Source organism: Coloeus monedula (genome assembly GCF_965178545.1).
Source record: "Coloeus monedula genome assembly, chromosome: 1".
Classification (NCBI taxonomy): Eukaryota; Metazoa; Chordata; class Aves; order Passeriformes; family Corvidae; genus Coloeus; species Coloeus monedula.
The window spans coordinates 53,813,782-53,837,848 of record NC_138781.1 but is presented as its reverse complement, the minus strand read 5'-3'; the positions used below and the strand labels follow the sequence as shown (position 1 = coordinate 53,837,848).

General features: G+C 41.7%; 1 protein-coding gene across 2 annotated transcripts in view; it reads right to left on the bottom strand.

The window, feature by feature from the left end:
• The window catches only part of GLI3 (GLI family zinc finger 3), a gene marked incomplete at both ends in the record, with an annotated part of 187,785 nt that overhangs the window by 87,482 nt on the left and 76,236 nt on the right, over positions 1-24,067 (bottom strand). For both annotated transcript variants that reach the window (XM_082276657.1, XM_082276656.1), the window contains one exon: positions 3,058-3,163. In XM_082276657.1, the coding sequence (XP_082132783.1) occupies positions 3,058-3,163 (106 nt within the window). The remainder of the gene's footprint in view (positions 1-3,057; positions 3,164-24,067) is intronic.

The following is a 24,067-nucleotide window of genomic DNA, read 5'->3' as shown; positions in this document are numbered from 1 at the left end:
CACCATATCGTTGATGCCTTAATGTAGGGTGGTTTATCTAAGAGGAAGAGCAATTTATAAACCTCTTTCAATTGAAATCTTTAATGATAGGATACGATAGCGTAATTACAGCAATGCCTGCTAGTCCTACTATACATAAGCATCTGTCAGCAATTCCATCATAAACATAAACCCTTATTTTAAAGGTTTATAACTCAAATTATAAAATTTGGCTCCAGGCTGAAATTTGGGATGCAACAGTTCTGACCATCAGCAATTAAACTATAAGAATCACACACATAAATACATATACCTTTTTAGAGCTGCAAGTATGTAAGAGCCCTGTAACATCTTTAGAATTCCTGCTTTCTTTTTTCTTTTTCACTTGGCCAGTGTTCAAAATTATGTGCAGACACTGTAGACAAGTACCATGCAGGCAAGGCCCTCTTCACATTTTTTCTGCACTTGTATTATACCTAAATTAATTCCACTAAGGCTTGACAGGTTCTGGAACATATTTCTAGGACCTTGGATAACTAAAATCATGCCTTTTTTAGAGTTTTATTTTTAATTTATATTACATACACACATTTGAGAGTACTACAAAACTGAGGAGAAAACCACTCATACAATGAAGTCATTGTGAAGCTGTAGGTAAACATTTGCATCCTGACTAGTGTTCTTGCCATTTTCTCTCAGAATTCTCAAACACCATCTCAATCCAGTTCTTTCTTCTTATTATTTTCTTTTTAATGGATGCTAGGACACCAGTTCAAGTAATGGCTCCAAATGATCTCAGGTGAACCTACGTGATACACCAGGCTCTGTAAAACTTGTAAGAAAACCACTGGATGCCTGCCTCACATGTATGTACATTAAAGTATTTTCCTGAAAACAGCAAAAATATGACAAACCTTAACATTTACAAAGATGCTGAAGTCCGACTGATTTTTTTTAAGTTGCTTAATTGCCTATTTATATTTAATTACACCAACCACAACAGCTCCAAGGGTCCTTTACAGCTCATCATTTCAATGGTCACAAAAACCAAATGAGCAAAAGAATCAACAGAAGTTAATGGGAAAAAAAATGGCCAATTATCAAGGCTATTTTGAGTTTAAAGCTTGGGCTGATATCAGAGTGTATTTCTAAAACAGCTTCCTGGAGTCATATCACATCTGGCTAAGACCTCCTTGACTCTGCTGGGCCCTGTTGAATCACCACTTAATCAGGGAGCAGGGTTGCACAGCACACAGCAGAGCACCTTTCCATAGAAGGAGCATGATTTGGGGTCAGAGGGGACTACCCCTGAATGCCAAACAAGGCATGAAACAGGCACTTCCAACATCTTTCGGGCTCTTACAGAAATCCTGGCACTGAGAGCAGTGTAGACCGCTAGTCCTGATTTCCCACTGTGACCCAAAGCAGGTGACAGTGGTCTACCCACCCAAAAGCTCTGCTGCGGGCATGGGGTGCCATGCTACGGACTGGGTTCATGGGACTGAGGCTCCAGAGAGGGCTCAGCTCAGCAAATGCAGTCAGGCAGGGTCCCACATGGCATAGATTTCCAGAAGCCTCTTCGAAGCTGGCAAGCAGTACTGGTGTCTTGGATGATGGTCTTCTGCTGATGCAGGTTAAAACTCCCTACCCCATCTGCCCAATACAAAGAGAAAGGCAAATTCGCCACTAGCTTCAGAATGAGCATGATCATCTCCCCCAGCTCCCAAAAACAGCCATCCATGTAGAATATTGACTGCACTGCAAAATCTAGAATGACCCTGTAATGACTGTCTGAGCCTGCCACCTTCAGTTTACAACAGTATTTAGCAGAAAATTTAAGCATGTACTTGAGTGTATTTTATTATGTGGTAGATTGTGGTGTAAATGATGATGCATCTGAGGAACCCTGAGGAATAAATCACAAATTTCTGTGCTCTCTCTTTCTATAAATACCCACTTTTCCTCTAATGCCCAAGAAGACTGCAACACAGATTTATTACCTACCTCCAGGCAAATCTGCTCTGAAATTACAATTCAGTAATAGAAGACTGACCCAAAAAAAACTGTTAGTAAAATATCGTGTGTGTACTTGGGCATGTAGTTAGGATTGTTAATATCAATTAATTCTGCTCACAGAGGAGGACTTGTTTTAAAACAACTTCATTTTTCTTCTGCATATATGTAATTACACAGCTGTAACTAATAGCCATAGAAAAGCAATCTGCCACCTAAACAACTAGCATTATTCTTCAAAGTATTACTTGCGCTTTTCTTCTTGTATTTTCTCAGTGTGAGAGGTGATTAGTAGATATGATTAAATGTGTACATCAAGCCTTTTACTGAAGTACCAAGCCCTGCTTTTCGGCTCCATTTTAAATGGTATTTAGCAGTTTTCTGGACACATCTACTGGTTAATTCTGCAGTGCCGATAGCCATCTCCCCATATGGAGTAAGATAAAATTTATTTCTACAGGATTTCACCACTACCACCCTTTTCTAATGCATGTTATCACTGGTATTCATTTCTTTTATCTTTGTGTAAACCATGTGCTCTATCACATTTGCCATTTTGTTTGGGTGACATTCCCATCAATCAACCGATTGCCTTTATGTGCACACAACAGGGACTAAGAAAATTTACCAAAAATTTCATTATGCTTCATAGCAGTCACCAGGGAAAAAAACAACCTTTTTGGTTGTTTTGTAAACAAATCTTTGGCATGAAAGGAAATTTCAGCTATGAAGAATACCAAGCTTAATACAGATTAAATACATGTTTATCTGGCTGTATTTCACAGGGCTCAGCACTTTTTAATTTAGTCTTTATAGAATGACATAATACAGAATAAATATCAGTAAAACACACAGGTAACCCTTGCCAGCTACCTATTATAACAGGAATCCTCAAGCACCAGCATGGGTTTTGCTTTATGAACAGATAGCCACAATGCTTTCCAAAAGTAAATCTCGCACTCCGGCAAGACTGGAAACATGCTCCAGGTGCATGATTTCAAGCTTTGCAAAGAGTCGTGTATTTGTCCATTCTTTCAGGAAGCAAGGGGAACATTGAATACTCACACATGCAGAGGAGGAATGGGAGATGGTTCATAATGGTAGCGTCCCTCATGATGTCTCGCATCAACTGGTACAGGAGGGTGGAATGCTGGAAAGAGGTGAGGTGGATCTGAAAAAACAAGCGAGGTTCCCAGATCTGAGTATCTCCAATGACTCTTTAAAAACAACATTCATAAACACAGATCAGATACTAAAAAGCATGTGTTAACAGTGCTACAATTTAGGGGTCACAATCTCCTTCCATGCTCTTGTCAGTCAGGTCTGTCTGAGAGGAGAATTTGGCCCACAGTGTTTGCATGAATATGTATTTACTAATTTTAATATTCTCTTTTTATAGCTTAAATGGAAAGGGGTGTAAAAAAAGTCTTTAATAAATAATTATGTGTCCATATGTGAAGCATCAGATCAAAAGGACCATCAAGGCTTTCATAAGCATTCCTGATTTATTTATTTAGTATTAAAACAAGAAAAAAAATCATCCCAGGACAAAAAGCCTAAGCAGAGAATACAATGCAGCAAAAAAGTACACCCTCAGAGATATACACACAGTCCTACAGCAGAAAGCCAAACTGAAGTGACATGCTGAGAAATGTAAGTAAAACTGGAGTAAATCAGACAACGATGTTTGAAGAGAAATGCGACTGGGAAAGGCCATACTGGAGATGTTTAACTGCACCACACCAATGGCTGGACCTGGAGGAATGTCAGAGGGACTCATTTCATACCCAGCTCTTGAAAAGGAAGGGTGCTTTCCTTGTCCCCATGACTGGAGACCCAGGGACTCATGGCTGCATTAAGCTCTCCTGCTCTATCTTCTCCATGGCTTTTACAGGATAGGGGATTTTGCAGCTGTCAGAACTCCTGTTCCCCGCTGTTTCCGGAGAGCCTTGGAGACAGGCTCACAAAAGGGGGAATGCACCCCCGATACCCCCATGGGCTCTGCCCTGAGGTGTCAGACACCAGCCTGCCCTCTCCACTGCTTCTGCAGCCAGACTGCCTCCCAGCTTTGACTGGCACAGTTCACACAGACCACAGCTCTCCCCACCAGCACACCGGTGAAATCCGTGTGCCTCAAAATGTGACACGCTGCTCACCACTGCCTCCCACATGAGATATTAAGCACCTCCAGCAGCATGAAACAAACTGATCCTGTACAATCATTACCCAATTGCCACTATGGGTGATGTCATGTGTTTATCTGTCGTCAAAAGCTCAGAAGTACAGACATTAGGTCATGTCATGGATTTGCTAAAATGTTTCCAGAAAAAAAGAAAAACTCAATCATGCACTGGCAGTAAAACTAATTCTATTCCAGTTTTGCCCACCAACTCTTGAAGGTATCTTTTCTTTTTATTTCCTGCCTTTCCTATTCAGCAAAATGTAAACGTCCTTCTTAGATTATATTATTTGTGAAAGCATTTCCCTGGTTCCAACTAAAGATAGTCCAAAAAAAAAAGTATTTTTCCTCATCATATTTGTAAAAAGTTGGGTTGCTTTATTATTGATTTTGAAGTAGGAGAAGAACAAGAGGAACAAACCTCATTGCCCTGAAGGAATACACACAGGAGAAGAACAGGAAATAATTTCTGAGGAAATATTCCCAGTATTTCAAGAAAGTCTGGAAACATCTGACACAGACTGCCCAGTTACATGGCTTGATTTTGTTAAAGGACACAAGCATGTGATTAGCCACAGCACATTTCAGCCATATACTGACTTAGGCACCATAAATGAAAAATAATTGTGGCTTATGATGCAAGCTGGGATCTCAAACTCATGGTATTTTTAAATATGGTTCTGCTGCACCAACTGGACCTTGGCATGCAATCTGTTATGAGCTTCAGTCCCCATGGTAAGCACTCATGGCCTTCAGTGGAGGTAAAAAATAGGTCACAGATGATCAGGAACACAATGTCATTGTCTGAGTGGAGGATGCTTGCTGCCACCTCTTGAAACATTCCTCAGCAGACACCAAGACAAAGGGGAAAAGGGGCATGGGAAGTGTATTTTAGCACATCTCCCTGCCTGCCCTCTTCCCTGCTAAACTGGTATTTGACTACAGCAGCATAAGCCAAAGGGAGGAGGTTTCCAAGCAGATGTCTGGCATTTTACAATACAACATCTGCCATCAGTTTTTCAGAAAAAAAGGAAGTCACTCACACCCTCATGGATGCACAGGCAAATCCTTCTCTGCCCTATGTGTCTCCTTCCAGGAGTGAGTCTGGAGAGCACAGGTAAGACCATAGAGATTTTGCTACCCGTATTCATGTCAGATAGGATGTGGTTCACCCGGCCACAGACATGAAATCCCACTAAGGACGCCAAGCCTCCTCACTGTCCCACCCTCACCCAGCCTAAACGCCCACCCATTAAAGCAGTACTAGTAATTATGTGGTGAAATACCATTTGACCCTCCTCAAGGTATAATTTACTTTCCCCTATCTGAGAAATGGAAACTTAGTATTAAACAATGCAAAAAAGGTATTCTTCTCTGCGGGGCTTATGCAGTGCAGATCATCAACAAGTTTTATTTACGCATGGGCTATAAATCTCCGAGAACATCTTTCTGAGTCCTCTCACATTAAGCTCCTTTGTATATCTTGGTTGCATCTTGTTTGTAGTTTCCATCTGGGAAACAGCCGTACTCCATCACAGCACAGGGAGCTGTCTCCGTCAGCCCTGAGCCGACCGGAGCAGAGCTGCATATCAAACCCCAACATAATTATCCATCTCACAGTTTATTATTTACACATGAGCAATACAGCTGGTGAACATCATAACTCAAGTGTATGTGTAATAAGTTACTACACTGTAGCCATCTCTTGTTGCAACCCTTAAGAAAAACCACATGATGACTTTTCCAAAGCCAGGCTAAAACTGCTGAAGCAAAATAAAGTGCCACTAAACCTGGCTACCTCCTATTTATCATACAATTTCCTGACTGATGGTTCCACAAACCAGCTGCTAAGTGCTGTGTACTCTACTGTCAGCAGACTAACATGCTAAATGGGAGACAGGGAAAATAATGTACAGAATTATAGAACTGGTGGAGTCAATTTTACAGATGGAAATCAAATCCTGCCGTGTTTTGGTCAGCCCTCAGCACAAAAGTAGTAAATTCTACACGCTTGGGGGCCTAACACCACTCCACTTTGAAAAGTACTAAATATTTATATGGAAAGACTCTGAGATCAATCAGAGAGCTGCCAAAGCACCCATTGTCCAGGGCTTCACTTGGAATTCAATTGAAATGGCATAAAATGTAATCAGTTGACGAGTATTTATATGAAAATAGATAACAATAAGTTTACAAAGCAGTAACTGAGGCTGTAGCCAGTTTCACACTGACTTTTCATATCCCACCCAATAACTATTTCATTAAAGGCACCATCAGAATATTAATGGCACATTCTGCCATGATTATTTATACTGTAGGTAAGTAAAGAATGAGGGAGACCAGTCAGACTAGAATTGAATCTGAACCAATCTGACACATGGTTATTTGTGTGAGATGCCTTACCTATCTAGCAAACCAGGAGAAAAGCTCAATGTAAAAGACAGGATACCTGCTCTATGTTTTCATTCATTCATTTAAAATGTGAGGAACAAAACTCTCACCCTTAGAAAGGAGAAACTCCTCTCACCAAAACAAATCGACAAAAACTAACTTCCTATTCTGCTAGGAAATTACTTATCTTAAAAATCTTTAAAATTCTGGCTAAGATGCAAACTTACAGAGTATGCCAGGCACTTTTCTTACAGACATTCAAATGCAACTGTGAATTCCTGGGCCAATGACATCCTTGCAGAGACTCTCTGATGTAAGTGTACAGTACACAGACAGATGCTGGTTGTGAACTCACAGCCCTCCATTTCAACTCAGTAGAAGTACCTGATTCTGTGCATAAATTCCACTGTTTCCAAGAATTTGTAAGGACACACCAAAGCACTGGAACACCTTGCTCACACATTGCTGAATTTGGTAGCTGTTGCTTCCTTCTGAAATCTCTGCTGCCTACTACTGTAAGCTTCCTTCAGATGCTCTACTGTGTCCTGCACAGCCAGCGGGGTCTCCTTAAAACAAAGTGGGAGACACTACTGCCTCAAATGCTACAAACTCATCAATTTTATCACAGTGAGATTTTCTGGAAAATATGTCAATTTATGCTGACTTTCTGTTGTGTAAAACCTGCCTTTTTATTTCTCCTTCAAGAATCATTCTTACCTTCTTAAAGAAGTGAATAGGATCATCTCTCTCCAATTACAATCATTCCCATAGAGGAAAAAAGAAGACTTACTCTTGTTCTCTGAAAGTTGACAACCTAGTCTCTGCTGCAGCATCAAGGGAAAGAAACTGGGAGAAAGGACAGGCATGTATGATCCTTGATGCTGAACAGCAAACCTGAATTGAAGTCTGATGAGATGCAATTCACAGCAAGGCTTGTTGGAAAGGGGGATGATGCCAGCTGGCTCAAAGGTGCTGTGCAACACCTTGAGACGATAGCAGAGCGGTTAGGCTGCTACAAAGGTCACTGAAGTTAATGATAACTTTTCTGTACACTCTGTAGTCTCCCAAATAAGCCTTACTTAGGGGATCACTACATTTGGAAAGTTCAGCTGCAATAGTGATGCTAGTAAAACACTGCCCTCAGCTAGCTGACTTGTTTAAGCACCTTGTGATTCCTGCCAAATGCTTGAGGGAGATGGCTGCCGAAATGACAGGCTGCATTTTTGACCACATCAAGAATACATCTGCTACCACAGAAGATGCCTGCACTGGCTTGAACTCACCCAGTGTGGCCCCAATATCTGCACCTGTGTCGCAAGGTCAGGGCCAAGAAAACAGAGGTCTCAAGCCCAACACAGGAAGCCCTTGTTATGCTTCAGCAATTTGTCCTTAGGACAATCAGCTCACCAAATTACATGTCAGAGCTGAACCAGGTGCAAACTTCTATCTCAGATATAACTTCATTTGAGGTGAAGTCTCCTTCCTGCTTAAATCCATTATAGTCTTGAGGATGAACTTGACAGTACCAAGCTTTCACACCAGATGTAACAGACACAGTATGATGCAAAATATAGCCTTCCTGTTAATGTCTTTTCAATATGCAGAAGAGTTTTGAAGAGTCTGCCAGCAAATTTCTACACTTCCTTTGGTTCACAAGCTGATCACCAGATGAGAATTTTCTAATATTCAGCTTTGCAGAGTCCCTAAGGGCATCACTGTTTCTTCACGTACGTTTGCTTCAATTGATCTGAATTAAATGGTATTGCCAGGTTTTATGGTAAGAATTAGGTTCTTAGTTGCCAAGCAAAGATCTTATTTTGGATTTCTTTTTAATTACAGCTTGCATTAGGGCTCAATAAGACCACATGTTGTCTCTGAGGGTTTTTTTAGTTCTCTTTCAATAAGGGGTGATTCATGTTTCCTATGTCTGCTTATACAGAGGCTTTACTCAGGAAGAAAATATGACTGAGCCACAGCTACACGTTAATGCATGCACTTAACTTTGTGCACTTTGAAGAGTCTCCCTATGGTGACTGGGGCTGCTGCTTCAAGCATGGCTGGTTGCCATCTGAAGCACTGCTTGTTTGCAGGCTGATCCGCTGCCGTGCTACAGCCAGTTATCTCAGGACAGTTTTCCAGGCGTCTGTGTGCGCATGCACGCACACACTTCCAATGTGGCAACAGTCACGTTGACATGGACACAGCTAACTCACCATCTGACTTCTCAGAGAAGGGGATTCTAAACAGGAAAAAGGCAAAGCCATGGCAAAGCTGGAAAAAAAGTCAAATAATTGTATAAAGCCAAAAAATAGACAGAAGGAAACTGAGGAAAAGAACTTTTAAGGGGCAAGTTCTCCCCATTCCAGTAGCACTAAATATTAATTGTGATAACATACAGTAGATGTAACACATTCAGAGAATAGACAATTTTCCATTGGATTGCTTCCCTTCCATGTGTCTGTGTGTTATAATGATGATCAGACTTCCCCTCTCTACCCTCTGCTGGTGCTCACAGAGCCTGTGTACTGATCTTAAAAAATAAACCACAGGAGTTCCAAGCCAAACCTCACAAACTAGAGCACACCTCCAGCTCTTGTTATGGCTGAAAAATAATTTCTATCTCTGCAAAAACAAAAATTAAGACTTTGGAGCATCTTAGATTCCTGCCATCCATTTTAATACTTTCAGTTTGTAAATCTAAACACCTTGTGGGAACATGTTTTAATGTTAGCACAACAACCATCATGCCAAACACTTGAGGGAGGAGCTGGAATAAAAGTTGCTGGAACTGATTTCATCAGCTGGCCCTGAGAGGTGTTTTTATATGCCAGATTTGCTGCAGGTATTGGCTAAATAGCTGCTGGATTGATTTCAGTTTGAACACTTTATTATTCCTTCCAGTCAATGCAACTCTGCTGTCTAAGGAGCCGGACTGCCTTCTGGAATACTAACTAAACTTTCTCAAGTCCATTCAACAGACTCCAGTGCTTGCTGCCATTTGCCCATCTGGAAAAAAAAAATAAAAAAATATATATATATAGTAAGAGACAGACTCCCAGGGTAATAAATACATTGCATGTCCAAACACCTTGAAGAGAAGTCTCCAATTCTTTCAGAACATAATTTATGATTCATCACAGCCCAGTGATTTGAAAATAACTGTTTCCACTGGGATGGATGCACTGGTAAGCAAAGAAAGAACTCCTTGTGCTGCTCTGATCAAGCAGCCATGAACTTGCCTGGTAAGTGGGGTGGGAAAAGCACTGCTGCCCCACAACCATCTTGGGGACATACATTTTTAGAGCAGAAAAGCCAAGTCACTCCATCAGCCCAGCTTTCCCAAGAACAAACAGCAGATTGGTGGAAATGCATCAGGAAATGCCTTCCACCCAAGAAACACTGGCTGCTTCATCCTATAAGCAACCTTAGAAAACCTTCATGGAGAGGAGCACAACTGCATATATCCAGCATCTGTACATTAGCCCATGATCTCAGGATAAGAGGATGACAATGTCTTGGCTTTACCATCCCATTATTCGGAGGTGTAATTGTTTCATCTAAAACAGCTGGCTCTCGGTACAGCACAGCTCATCTTTTTCATAACCTCTGGATCGCATGCAGCATTTCTTTAAAAACTTAATAATGTGGTTTCTGCAAGAATACGACAAATTGCCCTCTGCCAGGAAGCTGACAAAAGAGATCCCTCCCTCTTCTACCTCCAAAGGACCCGCAGTAAAAAAATAATTCGGCTTCTGCCTTGCAACACAGTTGCCGTCTTGCTGTTCCTGCCCCGAACTTCCCATGCCACCATGCATCAGTGCAGCCTTCACCACTTCAAATTCCATCCCTAAAAATTATGAAAATCAAAATGAGCAACGATGTTTAACTCTCAAGAATCCCAGGCATGTGGTTTCACCCAGCTGCTCTGGAATGCTTCCCACCTTTGATTACACGTGTATGAAGGACCACATCCTCAGCATTTCCTCCTCTGCAAGCAGCAAGTAACTAGATCCATAACCACAATATATACAAAAATAATTTGCACCTATCTACCTGTTCATATCCATTTCTGTAGCACACTGAACATTCCAGTGGTTGAAGATGAGCTACAAAGTGGAAACTGAGGAAATGAAAAGATTACAAACAAAATAAATCCTGATCCACACTGGAGAAAACTAAAGAAGTCTCACAGCAAGGCTTTCAACTCTAAAGAACTTCTAAGCAGAAGTTTAACATGAACTTCCTGAACAGTAGGAAGGAGGTGCTGCCACAGATCAGCTTGGTTATTCCCTAATGCTCAACACAGCTCAAAGAAGGCATCTGAATGCCCTGCTATCAGCTGCACACATTAACTTAGCAATGACAAATATCTGCGAGAAGCAAAGGTAAATGTGGCTAAGGAGAGGCAACAGAAAGCTGGAAACAAGGGTGAGCGGGGGGGACTAGAAATATCCATGTATTGCTGCTGATTTGATGTGGGAACAAATAAAGACAAGCTGGGTAATTCAACAAGTTTTGGTGACATTCTTAGAAGTTTGTAAGACGCAGTGAGTCAGTCTGCAAACAATGGTTTGGAGACTTGTGTGCTCTTCTGTGTAGCAGAATCAAGTTTAAAAGCTATTTGAAAGGCCAAACCTCTAACAGTTTGGTATCAGTATAGCACAGTAAAAATCACTGTAGCTAAACAGATTTTCATCAGTTGAAGGTGTGAAAGACTTGGAAATAGGTTATACTTGGCAGGTTTGATTAGTATTTTATGGCATGATAGGAAGTAGAGAGGAAAATGTATAATTAGATCAATTATGTCTATTTTTAGGTATTAAAACTGCTCAGATTCTATGGGATGCACCAACAGATGAACACTTTGAGAGACTTCTTTTTCCCTGCTGTTCAACCTGATTTTTAAAAATTTCATCCAAATATTCATAATTACTTAGCTTCTCTCTGGATCATCCTTAGCAATTACTCTCCTTCTGTGGTGTTGACATTCTTCAAGCTCTTGCAGATGAGCAGATAGTTATTACATGTGCTGTCAGGCCCCTTGATAATATACATTTATTGCAACATTTAATCTCTCTGTCCATGTTCTAAATTTATCACGGTCACTTGTTTCTGCTTTCTGTGTTTCTTCCAGCTTGGATTGTCATCCCTGCACTCTTGGGCATCAGGTTCTCATGCAGGCTGACACTGTTTAGGAGGAGGCAGCCTTAGAAATACATAATAAAAATAAGCTAATTCTGCAAATTTCCCTTTACAGCAGGGGTATGTATTTCTTACACAGTGTCTCAAAACCATTATCTTTCATTTTTCCACTCTGAGACAATGCATTCATTATGTGGCAGTGACCTTACCTACCATTTCTAGGAGACTGCTGGTGCAATGGACACAGCTCAAGCCAAATAAAGTCAACACAAGCTGGCTCTTGGTTATTACTTCTTGATATTTCTAAATACTTGACTTTAAGCTGTTTTCTTCCTCCATGTTTTCTCATCTTCCCTCAGATTCTTAGAGAGCTTTTCCTCTGTATTTCATTTTTATGCTGGTTACTTTTTGTTTCAGATCATTAGTGGAGATGGAAAGCACAGTGAGTTCCCTTAATTTGCCCTATTGACACTTATTCTAAGTGCTCACTCAGCCTATTTTTGAGAATGTCATATTGTCAATATTCCAATCAATCTTAGTTACTTTTACAAGCCAAAATTTGAAGAAAATATTTTTAACACAAAGGGCCATAGTTACATCATGTCACTTCCCTGGGCCTCAGCCTGGTCACTGTTAACACTGAGATACCCTTTCTGAGACACTCTAAACCTCTTCATGGAAAAGTCCCAATAAAGAGCTAAAATTTTATTAATTCCCCATTATTTCTTTAATTCATTAAAAAGAGTAGCTCAATTGCCTGAAACTTCTTGTTCTTTACTAATCTCTCTCGGCTTTTTTTCACCATCTTTTATTAAGTTCATTTTTTTCTTTAGACAACTTCTCTGTTTCCCACTACTCAAAAACAGGATGACAGTATCAGCTTTAGATATAGCTACACTTTTTTTTTTTTAGGATTTTTGTTAGGATTTAGGATCCCCCCAGTTCCTCTTCCCCACCAAAGGGCATTCTCTTTATGGGAAAGTATGGAAGTTCATCATAAACTCTTTTCAACATTTTCTCTTGTTCTCTGCAGATGTAGTGGCAGGATCTGATGTATACTTCTCTTGCTTTGGGAACTAAATGCTGCTTACCCAAAGTGGCCAACCCTTTACATCAACCACTTAACGCTGGCACTGCTGCTGAAAAACAGGAAGAAGGGCACATATGTCTGAGCACACTTATTTAAAAGCACAAATCAAAAATGGACAACCTCAGCTTAATTAACACTTATGGTCCCTACACCCTGTGAGGACAGCCCCAGTTCAGTAGAGTCCACATCAGAGGTGCAGAGCAGGGGCACACAGCTGCAGAGGGCACCTGGCTGCAGAACCAGCTGCAGCATCTCCTGAGGTCTTTTGCCTGCACTGTCCTACTGACACCAGCATCATTGCCAGGACTCATGGGTAGGTCCAGCCTCACCAGTGAGGAAAAACACTCCCACTAATGAGATAAAAGGAATATTGGAAGAACGGAGACCCAAACAGGCATAAGCATATAAATGCAATAGTGGGCAAAGCAACCCATGGCATTAGCAAAGATTTTTCTGCATAGCAACAGCCCAAAAGCAAAGTCTTCAGGGCAGTTTCTATCTTTACATCCCCTGTCTACAGTGCCTACCACAACAGGGACCCAGTCTCTGACTGAGCTTTCTGAGACTATCATAGATGAGTATAACTGTATAGCTTTCTCCAGCCTCCAGCCCAGACAGACCAGGAAAAAAGTTACATGATCTGCCTGTGCACAGCCATGTTCTTCAGCTTGGTGATTGAGGGACAAGACAGGATAAAATGTAGAATTGGGTGGAGCACAAACCCACAAATACGAGAGAAGAGGGAAAGGACTGTTCTGCCCACTCAAATGGGTAAGGGGACACTAAAGTGGAAGTTGATTTTCATTCCTCTCTACATCCTAGAGGGGAAGCCAGGGGTGCTACAAGGAGACATAAGGAACCAGAACAGAGGAAAGATGGCCAAATGAGGACAAGGCACACCATTCCCTGCCACAGCCAAGTGACACAGGAGGCTATGGACACAGGAGGTTTGAATGGCCCCAAGGGGAAAGTCACAGTAAAATAGTGGAGTAAGGATCTGAAAGTGTTGAAACCATAAGACCAAGGAATTCCTCAATTGAAAATTTTGTGAAATTGACAGAGGGGCAAAAGGATAGGAAAGTCACCTGTCAAGTTCTTACATTAACCCCTGGGCACCTGCTTTTGGTCATTCTTTAGAAAGGACACCAGGCATGCCAATAGGGTCCCTTATACTCTGTGCACTCCTGGTGGGTTCCCCAAGGCCAAGATGGCTGCAAACCCCTTTCTCTGACACTTAGCCAGTGCATCACCAAGGGCAGTGTCAGAGCTGCAGGATATCAGCTCTGTGGCATGGTCACAAAGACAGCCCCAGCCTGTAAAAGCCCATCTTTCAGCTGTAGGTTTGCATATTACACTGCATAAGAGGTGGTGGTAAAAGTAACTTAAGATGTCTGTCTCCTGTCCACCAAGACACAGTCCTCTCTTCCACGTTTCTGTGCAGAGTTCAGATGCAATCAGACTATAGGAAAACAGGGGACTTCATTTACACTTCAGCAGAAGAAGGGAAGACAGTTTTCTTCAGTCCCGCCCTCTGGCAATCTTGGACCTTTTCCAATGCATTAAGCATCAGTTTCCCGCCAGTGAAGTGTTTGATGCTCTATTAAATGCAGTGGCAGTGAGAGAGGTATAGTAACCCTCCATATGGAAAAGCCATTTGACACAAAGGTTGGAGGTCAAAAGTTTAAATGTTCATGACAGAGACCACAACAGTCTTTTTCTGGTCAATAACATCAAAGGATTTGCCAGCTCTTAATGCTACTATTGTCGCTTGTTTGGATCCCATTGAAATTCTAGCATATTTATTGCACTCCGGGAGCATAAAGACTTTTTGTTTGTTTTCATCTCTATGCTGAACCCAAAGAGTCTGAAGTGTTGCGACTCCCCTTGCTCCCAAGAAGAATGAGCAGAGAAACAATGCCAGAGGATGTGACATTGTAGTCCCAACCAACGTGGTGCTTTCTTCCCTGCCAAAAAATATAAATGATGGATGGAAACATATGGTCTCTATTGGACAGGGCTGGAAATCTCTACTCCTGAAGTCCCCACATGCCCGGTTTTAATTGTTCTGTGCTATGACAGGGGGTGAAAAGCACTCCCCATCATCAAGGTCTCTGTTTTGCCAGTCATTGTTGAGAAATGTTGTGCTGCAGTTGACTAACGCTCCCATCAGGCACAACTGTGGCAGAGCCAGGAGCAGCAGTGAGGTTCTCTGAGACAAACTGAAATGCCTTAACCACAGAGAGTTTCACTTCACACAGCCCTCCTTTGCTCTCTGAACTTCTGCTTGTGGTTAGGCAGAAACTTACTGCCAGAGCTCTGCAGAGCATGTTCCAGGCATTGTATCGCCATCAATACCTCATGCCTTGCCAGGAGCGGGATCCGAGTTCATTTGTTCCTACCTTCCTCAGATTCCTGTTCTCCTCTCCACAATGAGGATTAGCAGTTTAAGTTATGTTGCTGACCTCCATGTGGCTAGGCAGAAACAGATGTCTGCGCACTCGGGCACGATCTTATTTCAAAGTGGGGACTCTGGGTTACTAATGACGTTATAAAGGCAATAGCATATGTTGGCTCTCAACAGTCCATTGTCTAATTGGGATGGTTTTAATCAAATATGAATGTACCCAACTTTTCTCAGCTAATGAATAAATCCCCCTTTTAAATAATGACAGCAATTTTGAGCTCTCCATTGAGGCAGCATCCTGAGGAATGCCTACATGAGCAGCAGTCATCACTAAAGGCCTGTAAGAAGCTGCAGCAACATCCGCTGCAGCCCAGTTTGTTTAAACAGTTCCTAACTGCCCTTCCCAGAGGTAAGCTGCAGCCAAATTGCTTTCATTCATTTCACAAACCAGATATGTACAGCTTATGTGAACAGCCCTAAAGTTTACTTTAGTCTCTGTTTAAATACCTTCTACCACATATTTCAAACAAACAGTTCACTTCATTAGAAAGGCAAACAGTGTAGCCACAGAATACGAGCACTTGAGGAGAACCACACCGGGCAGAGAAATCCTCTGCCCCTGTGTAAACACCGCCTGCTCTGCAGCTCCGGGCAGCATCCGCCTGCAATGCCACTTCAAAAGCCTTTTCACAAATACTTCACATGACTGTTTGCAAGTAAATGATAACCTGAGGAGATTATCTGCAAGGCTGAGAGCCCTGATGACTATCACTACTGCTGCACAGGCAGAGAAAGAAAAGCCAAAACACTTGCTGCCAGCCGTGGTGAGTTATGAAACTGTAATAAACTCGGTGGCAAACCAGTAACATCAGCTAAACCTGTTAAACTGGAAAAGCGGTGCTGCTTTGGTAGCCTGCCCTGGTGTATTTGGCTACACAAAGGGCAGCAAGTTTTACCCTTAGCAATGAAAAGGTTATTGCACCTCCATCGTTTTTTAACTGAGTTGTTAAACTGGCACACATCAAAGAGCTGTACAAAAGAGTGAGAAAACTGCATAGCCAAAAAATCACCAGATAAAGCACTAAGCTAATTCCTTCTGGACAAAATACACATGGCAATTCAAATGCCTCAGGAGCACACAGCTGGGATATAAGAGAAATATATATACCCCAGAAACAAGTACGGAAGGTGAAGGGAGAAAAAAGACAACTGGACACAGAGAGGAGAGTCAATGGAAGGCAGCCAGTGCTAGGAGTCTCCTCTCCCCGCTCTCCCCTTCTCACACCCATGTGATTCCTGGGGACACTGCTGAGCTGGGAACGCACCTTCAAGAGACTAACAAAGCTTAGAACTGTTTTATGCCAGCTGAAGAATTTTAAATTAAATACTGTCATTTGTGCATTTGAGGGGAAGGACACAAAGCAGCTTGCTACAAGTAAGGGCACTTTCGCCATGTTCATCAGTACTGTCATCATCAGAGTGATCACAGCAAGCTACAAGGATGGCATCTCTCTGTGACTCATAAGGCACAGAACCCCAGTAAGCCCAAAACTTTCCCATAACCTTCAAAAATAAATTATCAACTATCCATATGCTCTAAAATAAATTCTCAGGCAAAAAAGAAGCAACCAAAAATCTAAATATCCTTCAGAAAGTTTGCAAACAGGGACACACTACACCTGGCTGTACAGTGAGGGCTCACAAGCTGTGAGAGCGCTGAAGTTATTCCAGCTATCATATTAAGAGGAGAGGAACAGATAACATTTTTATTAGGGGGCATCAAGTCTCATCAAATACGGACATGAAGGTTAGGACACCTCAGCAACTGTAACTGTAACCCTGCAGTGACCCAAAACATACTTTTCAGTTATTTCCATTCTCAGGGCAAAATTAAGTCCCACTAAGTCAGAATTGTTTTATCATTAATTTCAGCAGTCAGCATAGCCAGCTCTTGTGATTTTATCATCTTATTTTTCTTTTCAGTGTTTTATTTTTTTCAAAGCTCCAGTATTTTCAGACATGTCACTAAGTAAGAATCTCAGCTTTCATTTAAGAGGAAAAAAACCCCCAAAACCAACCAAAAACCACACATATGTTTCCAGCTGTTATGGTTGCAGAGAAAAGCTGGAAAATGAGAAACCTCCAGGTTCCATAACATGAGAGCAAATAAAAAGATCCAAAAAAACACATACATGAGCAAGTATGTAGGTACAGAGAGGATCTTGCAGTTGGTATGTATGTGTTGCTCATGATCGCATACACAAAGTTATTATTCTGAACACCTAGATACTGGGAGATGGCAGAATAGTACATCCATGTTACAAATGGTATCTGTTGGCATTAAGATCTGTGCATTTTAACTGTGATTATCTTTAAAGTTGTTTGCAGAGGTTTTGGTCCATACCAGAATTGCTCTTCATATTTCAATGGGTTTTTTTAATTTGACTATGTAGATGCTTCCTGTACACAGATTAATTTTTGTCCTATTAAGAGCTTAGAATTCTTCTAAATTCTCTTATATACCCAGATTATAGTCTTAAAAGATTGCTTACTAAAAGACGTAAGGTAGAAAGATCCTTTCTGAGAATTTTAGAGGAAAGGCTGAATTCAGGTTTAAAGTGGAAATTAATAAAACTAAGTTTCAGCATGAACTAAAGAAAATTACAATCATAGCTCTTTTAGGGGCTACAATAATACAATTTACTATTATTATTACAATGGATAACACAAGCTGACCTAATGAAACTAACATATCTTCTAAAACAATTCTTGGAGAGCTGATAATACTAACCTTTAGGTGCCAGGAGTTGGGAATTTCCCAGCATACCAAGCCAGTTGACTTATTGACACTAAAAATAGGACTCCAAACCCTGCTGCTCTTGTGGTTTAGGTACAGTATGATTTTTTTCAAGCAACTCTGATCCATTCAGAAGGGTGAAATAAAAATAAAAATCCATTTCTTTCAAGGCGTTTATGGCCTGAGGCTTTTCTAATACAAGAAGGGGAGAAACAATTTATTTTTATTATGCCATTCCCCAATCTTCAAGTTAAACCAGACCACTTCTGCTCTTTTTTACAACATTCCAGCAAGTCCTCTGTTGCAGTTTTTTGTTCCCTAGCACATTCAGCTAGTAGCTGAAAAAAGTTATGCCTACCCAAACAGCACATGGTTTTGTGCGGCTGGTGGTTCAAGGTGCCAGAGTTAATCTAAGCTCTATCTCAAGCACCAGCCAACAGACCACAGCTTTTCTTCCAAATCCATTAAAACATCTTGCCACAAATATCCAATCTTCATGGAAGAGTCAGTTCGGAGAAAAGGAAATCACACATCCTCTGACACACAAACGCAGAGAAGAAGTGTCTTTTCTGCTCCTCTCTTTATTTGAGCAGTCTGCAATTAGTTCCATACTGCAGCAATAAAAATCTCAAATGAGCTAAAGGGAACAACTCACATAAGCATCTCACGAATGCACTTTTAGGAGTGAAATACATAACACGCATTCACTGAAGAAATCCAGGTCTCTATTTTAGTTCCATGAGATATCACCATGGCTTGTCTTTTCCAAGTGTTTAACTTGGGGTGACATCTCTCTGGAAAAAATGACCTCCCGCCTGATGCCCAAGCCCAGGGTCATCCTTGAGAGACTCTTAATCATGCTTGAGTTCAGCAGCCTTCTTGATAGAGGAATGTGCCCCTAGATTCCTCTTGATGACATATTCTCATTAGTCAAAACAAGATGGCAACCCTTTACTGATGTTTACAATAATGGTGGCACAAGCTGCCTTTCAGTGCAGTTGAAGAGCACATAAGAGGGGCTTGTCCCTTTCTCATGCATAAACACCATCAGGGCTATAAAGCAGCAACAAGTACATCTGACATCTTCAATTTACCAAAATCGATCTCCAGAACTTGCTGAACACTCCCAAATGGTTAAAGCCGGTACAGGTTAATAGGTGGAAAGCTATTTTTCATATGACCATTTGTACATCATGGGTAGAACCTGGGGAAAACCAACAACAGAGGTAATCACCACCAACAGCTTTAACTGGGATGTAGTGAATGATCCTATGATGAAGTATGGCAGAAGCTGAAACTAACAGAAGCTGTTTCAGAAGGGCTAGTATCTACCATCTTCTCATTCACACAAAAAGCTGGCCTCTGGCCTGTTCTGGCAGAAATCTACGGAGCTACTTCCTAAAGCACCCAGGCTATAAGTTCCATTTCAGGAAGATGCAGCATCTTAATCCTCCCCACTTACCTGAAAGATTTTGGGAAGGTCAAAGTGAGGCAGCAACAACCAGGATTAAATGGAGAAGACACTCAACATTTGAGGCAGGCCCTCATGGGCAACTCAGGGAGGGCTGCCCCATTGTGCTAGGCACATGCAGGAACTTCCTGGCCAGGTGGGAAAGCTGGTTTTGAGATGAAAAGTTCCCTTTGGCTGCTTTTGCTTCTGGCATTCCTATTTGTATCTGATTACGGGTTTGGCATAGAATTTGCCTTTTGAAAAAAAAAAAAAAATCAAGGGAGAGTTTCCTTTTTAGACACAGGCTGAGAAAGAAAACAAGAGACCCACATTCCCTCCTCTCCCAAGCTGCACATAACGGGGTAGAGGTCAGGGAGTGCAGCAAACTCTCTGTAAGTAATCCCCAATTAAGTTCATTCTTAACTGAAGCACTTGGCTCATGGGCAGATGGCGTTTCTCCTGTGCACATGAGCTCAGCAGAGAGAAATCCCCAGCTCGGACCTGTGTGCCTTGAACAAAGGGAAACTCCTTCTTCTCTGGCACTGAGCTGGTCCTCACAGAGGACTGTGAAGACCTTGCTGAAACCAGAGCCAAGTTAAGGAGACATGTATAGCACCAGAATTGCACCAATGGCCAGCTGTATGCTGTTCAATAAGACTGAAATCTCTGAAAACACAGTTTACTCATCTCACTTACACAAACCCAGGAAACTATACAGCAGACTTGGAATATAATGACTTTTTGGGGGCCTGAAAGAGGCCTGGCAGAAGAAGGAACTTAACCTATCTAAAGTAGTCTTGTTAAGTGCTGCAATGTACATTCAGTTCTTTAAGGAAAGCACAAGTCTACCAGGAATAGGGACATTTGGTACATATATAGAGCAGCCCACTGAGGCTTTGCCTGCATGCAAGAGATGTGACCAGCATGTGCAGACATCAGACAATAGAAAAGCTGTGCTGAGGACTGGGAGCAGTCTCCCATGCACAAGCCACACAATGATCTGGTATGCTCCTCCAGCCCAAAACTGCCAAGTACAGCTAAGCTATCACAGGGACTACCTCCTGCAGCCACAGAAAGAGGCCACAGTCTCCCTCTGCTTCGGCAACACTCTTCTCCTTGTCCGTCATCACAGCCCCCTGCCATTGCTAATACAGCAGGGACAGTGGAGTGAGGTGAGAAGCCTGGAGCTGCTGACCCACATGAGCAAAGCCATGCCTGCACTGTACCTGCCCAGTCTGATTCACAAGGAGCTGTGGTAATATAAACCCTGATAATATAAACCCTGGCACTGCAGCTACCATCCTGGCCTGTTTATTCAGGCAGTGAGCCTGGAGCTGGGGTAGCCTGCATGATGCCCACCAACCACACTTGGCATCGAGCTGGTGGGATGCTGCTGGGCACAAGCACCAGCAGCAGACACACTTCTGACTGCAATGGATGTGCAGGCTCCATGCAACCCCCCCCAGCCCAAGGTATGTGGGCACAAGCCCAGCTGTGGCCAGCAGGATGTTAAAGTAATGCTGCAATTATTCTCCCCAGGCAGCAGTGATCAGAGCCAGTGCCTTGAGTGGGGCTCTGCTTTGACATATACGGACATATTCACTCTCCTGTAGAAGATCATACCTTACCATCTCCTCAGCAGACTGAGGGCTAAAGCGGGCCAGGGAGTTTCCAGCCTGTCAAATAAAAGAGGCGTCTGTTGGGAAGAGCTTCTCAAGCCAATGTTCTCTATTTAATATCCTAGTGCCTCTTCATATGGTGTTAACCCAATCATGAAAACAAGAGAAATAAAGGGGGGGGGGGGGATAAAAATCAGACTTTGGACATGATCCAAAACCCACATTCCCAAGGCAGCTGAGAATCACCATGGGGACAATTCAGCACACACTGTTTTTCATTTGACAGCTTCAGACTAAAACCCCCAAGCGCTGGCATGGGGTACTGTGCATTTAAATCCTGCCACACTGCTCCAGCCACAGCATCTGGAGTGGTTGCAGCAGGCACTGCCGCCATAAACAGGTATTACTTTTGCTGCCAAACCAGCTGGGGAAGAGGTATTGGCAAAGATCTGACATACGGATGTGTGCAAGGGCTTTTAAACTCCTTTCCCCCACCACTTGCTGGCAGCAGCCTGTACCAATACAGACACTTAGAAACAACAGAAAAGAACAGCAAGAAATTTGAAGGAGAATCAGGAAATAAAGTACAAACTAAAAAAAAAAATCCCCAACAAGCCAGAGTCCAGCATAAATGCATGTTTTAGAATCTGTGTGGATAATGAGCAATACTAGGAAACCTCTGTGAGAAGGCCTCATAGAGCTCATTTGTTTCTGAAATAGGTACAAATCTGGCAGGCAGCAACTGCAAAGAGGAGTAAGAAAGGAGAAGGGAAAAAGAGACCGGAGCTTGGCTCAGGGATGAAGAGAGAGAGGGAAACTGGCCTCCTGCCAGAATTTTTGTGAATGGGTGGGTGTGTAGTATCCATTTCCTCCCAGTTCCAGGGGGGGAAAAAACAACAAGGAGGTAGGGAAATGCTTCGGATTATATGTTATTTGGTCATGCTTCAAAATGTGCAACTACTGTCCCACAGTTTGATATTTTCCTAGTATTATGGGTATTTTCTAGCAGCCCAACTTCTTTCTTAACAAAGATATTTTTCATTGTGTGCTGAATGTATTCAACTTTTACACACTAAATGTCTATTCATTAAAATGCAAACCCTTTAAGTGAAAAATTCTGAATTTATGAGTATGAAGACTTTAATGTACCTTAACTGTCTTAAATTCTCATTCTGATTTCTGCTAATATTTGCTTCCAACATAAAGGGGCAGCAGAAGTGTTGCAAGAAGTCTAAGAGACAATTTCACAGATGTTGCAGAAATTACAATTGCTCTGAAGTATGTTTAAAGCATAACTATTGTACTGCAATGCTGGCAAGACAAAGAAGGAAAGACCATCTGATGACAAAAACAGTAAATAAACACACAAATTAAATTAGAGCTCTAACGTGGTAAAGTTTGAGGTGTTGCTGCTTTTTCCGTAGCTGTATGATCAAATCTTGTCCTTGTCTTTCATTGTTTGGATTTAGTTTTTAAGTACAAATATGTATTAATCATAAAGCTGTCAATTGTTGGTAGAGATACTCTAAGCTAAAATAACCATGTAACACTGAAAAGATTACATCAGTCTGAAAGTTAGCTGCAAAACAAAGCAAGCAAAACTGTCCAGAATATGTCATAAAACTCACAGGAGGGACCAAACCTAAGAGGAAGGAGTACACAATAATTAAAGTAGGGCTCCCCAGAAGAGACTGAAATACACAACTTGTAGATTTCCTAAAGTTATAGTTCCCTAAAGTCAAATCAAACCCAAACTTTGCCATTATTGGCAGTTAGTTTTTCAAACATTCCAGTTCAGGTTTTCAGAAAGCTTCGTAGTGTTTTCAGTGCTTGGTGAGAACTGTAAAGCTCACAGTAAGATACTGGAATAAGAGAATGGTATTTAATTCAGGGGGAATACCAAAAATGAAATATAAAAGCCCTGCCAGCACCAAAATGAAGGCAGTTTAGGTTTCTCCTAACCAGCAGAAAAGATGCAGGACTGCCCCATGGGAACTTCAGCAGCCATTTGTATAGATTGTATACCAACAGGTTCATCAAACAGCTTCTAAATGAACAGCTTCAGTTGTCACAGGTAAAAGGGGGACTTCTGCCCACCAGCCACAAGCCCCAGAGTGAGCCAACCTATCTGAGTCTGTTTCTGTATCACAAAGAGCAAGTAGGGACCAGCGAAAGCAGAAACTCTGTTTGTAACTCCTCCCCAGCTCAGATTCACTGCAGGATTAAAGTAAGACCTCAAGGCCTACCTGTAAAAAAGAACAGCCTCCAGCCCTGGAAACTAGTGCATGCTTGAAAAGCATTTTGAAGATGCAAGTAGAGGCTGTCACTTAATAGAGTGCAAGTCTTAAATAATGATAACCATTTAACATTCCTCCAGAGCTTTTTGAGTCAACAACTTGTCACCTTGGGCTCGGCTGACAGAAGAGCAGAACAGCCATGCAAAGCAAAGTTCGCCTTGAAACTCTTAAATCTCTCTCTCTTTCTTCCAATATCTTACCTTCAGAAAGGTTATGTATTTTGGTGCTATCCTGCCACCTTGCATGAATTCAATTTTTATCCAAGTACAGACATAAAAAGGAAAAGAGAAAAAATTCCTTTTGGCAAGATTATTTAAAAAGAAAGACATACTCAATCCCTGAAGGCTACTGTTGTTTCTGGAACAGCATATTTTGCTTTGGTTTTTTGTTTGTAGTTTTTCTATATATTCAGTATCATGATTACGCATGGATCTGGTAAGTTGTGTACACTTAACTACAGTATACCATACATGTCCACCATTCCATCAACATTCTTATTTTCAGTTCAGCACAAGTTTGCTGAAACACCAGGATGTGAGCTTTATGCTGAACAGATGTATCAAGGCATATTCTTTCACCTATTAGGTAACATCAGTTAGTCTGAGAAGAATCCATGCTTCTAAAGTTAAATGGAAGTTTTATTGAGAAAAACATCTATGAGGTAGCTGGGACTACAGAAAAACCTATCTCTTCAGGCATGCTCTAG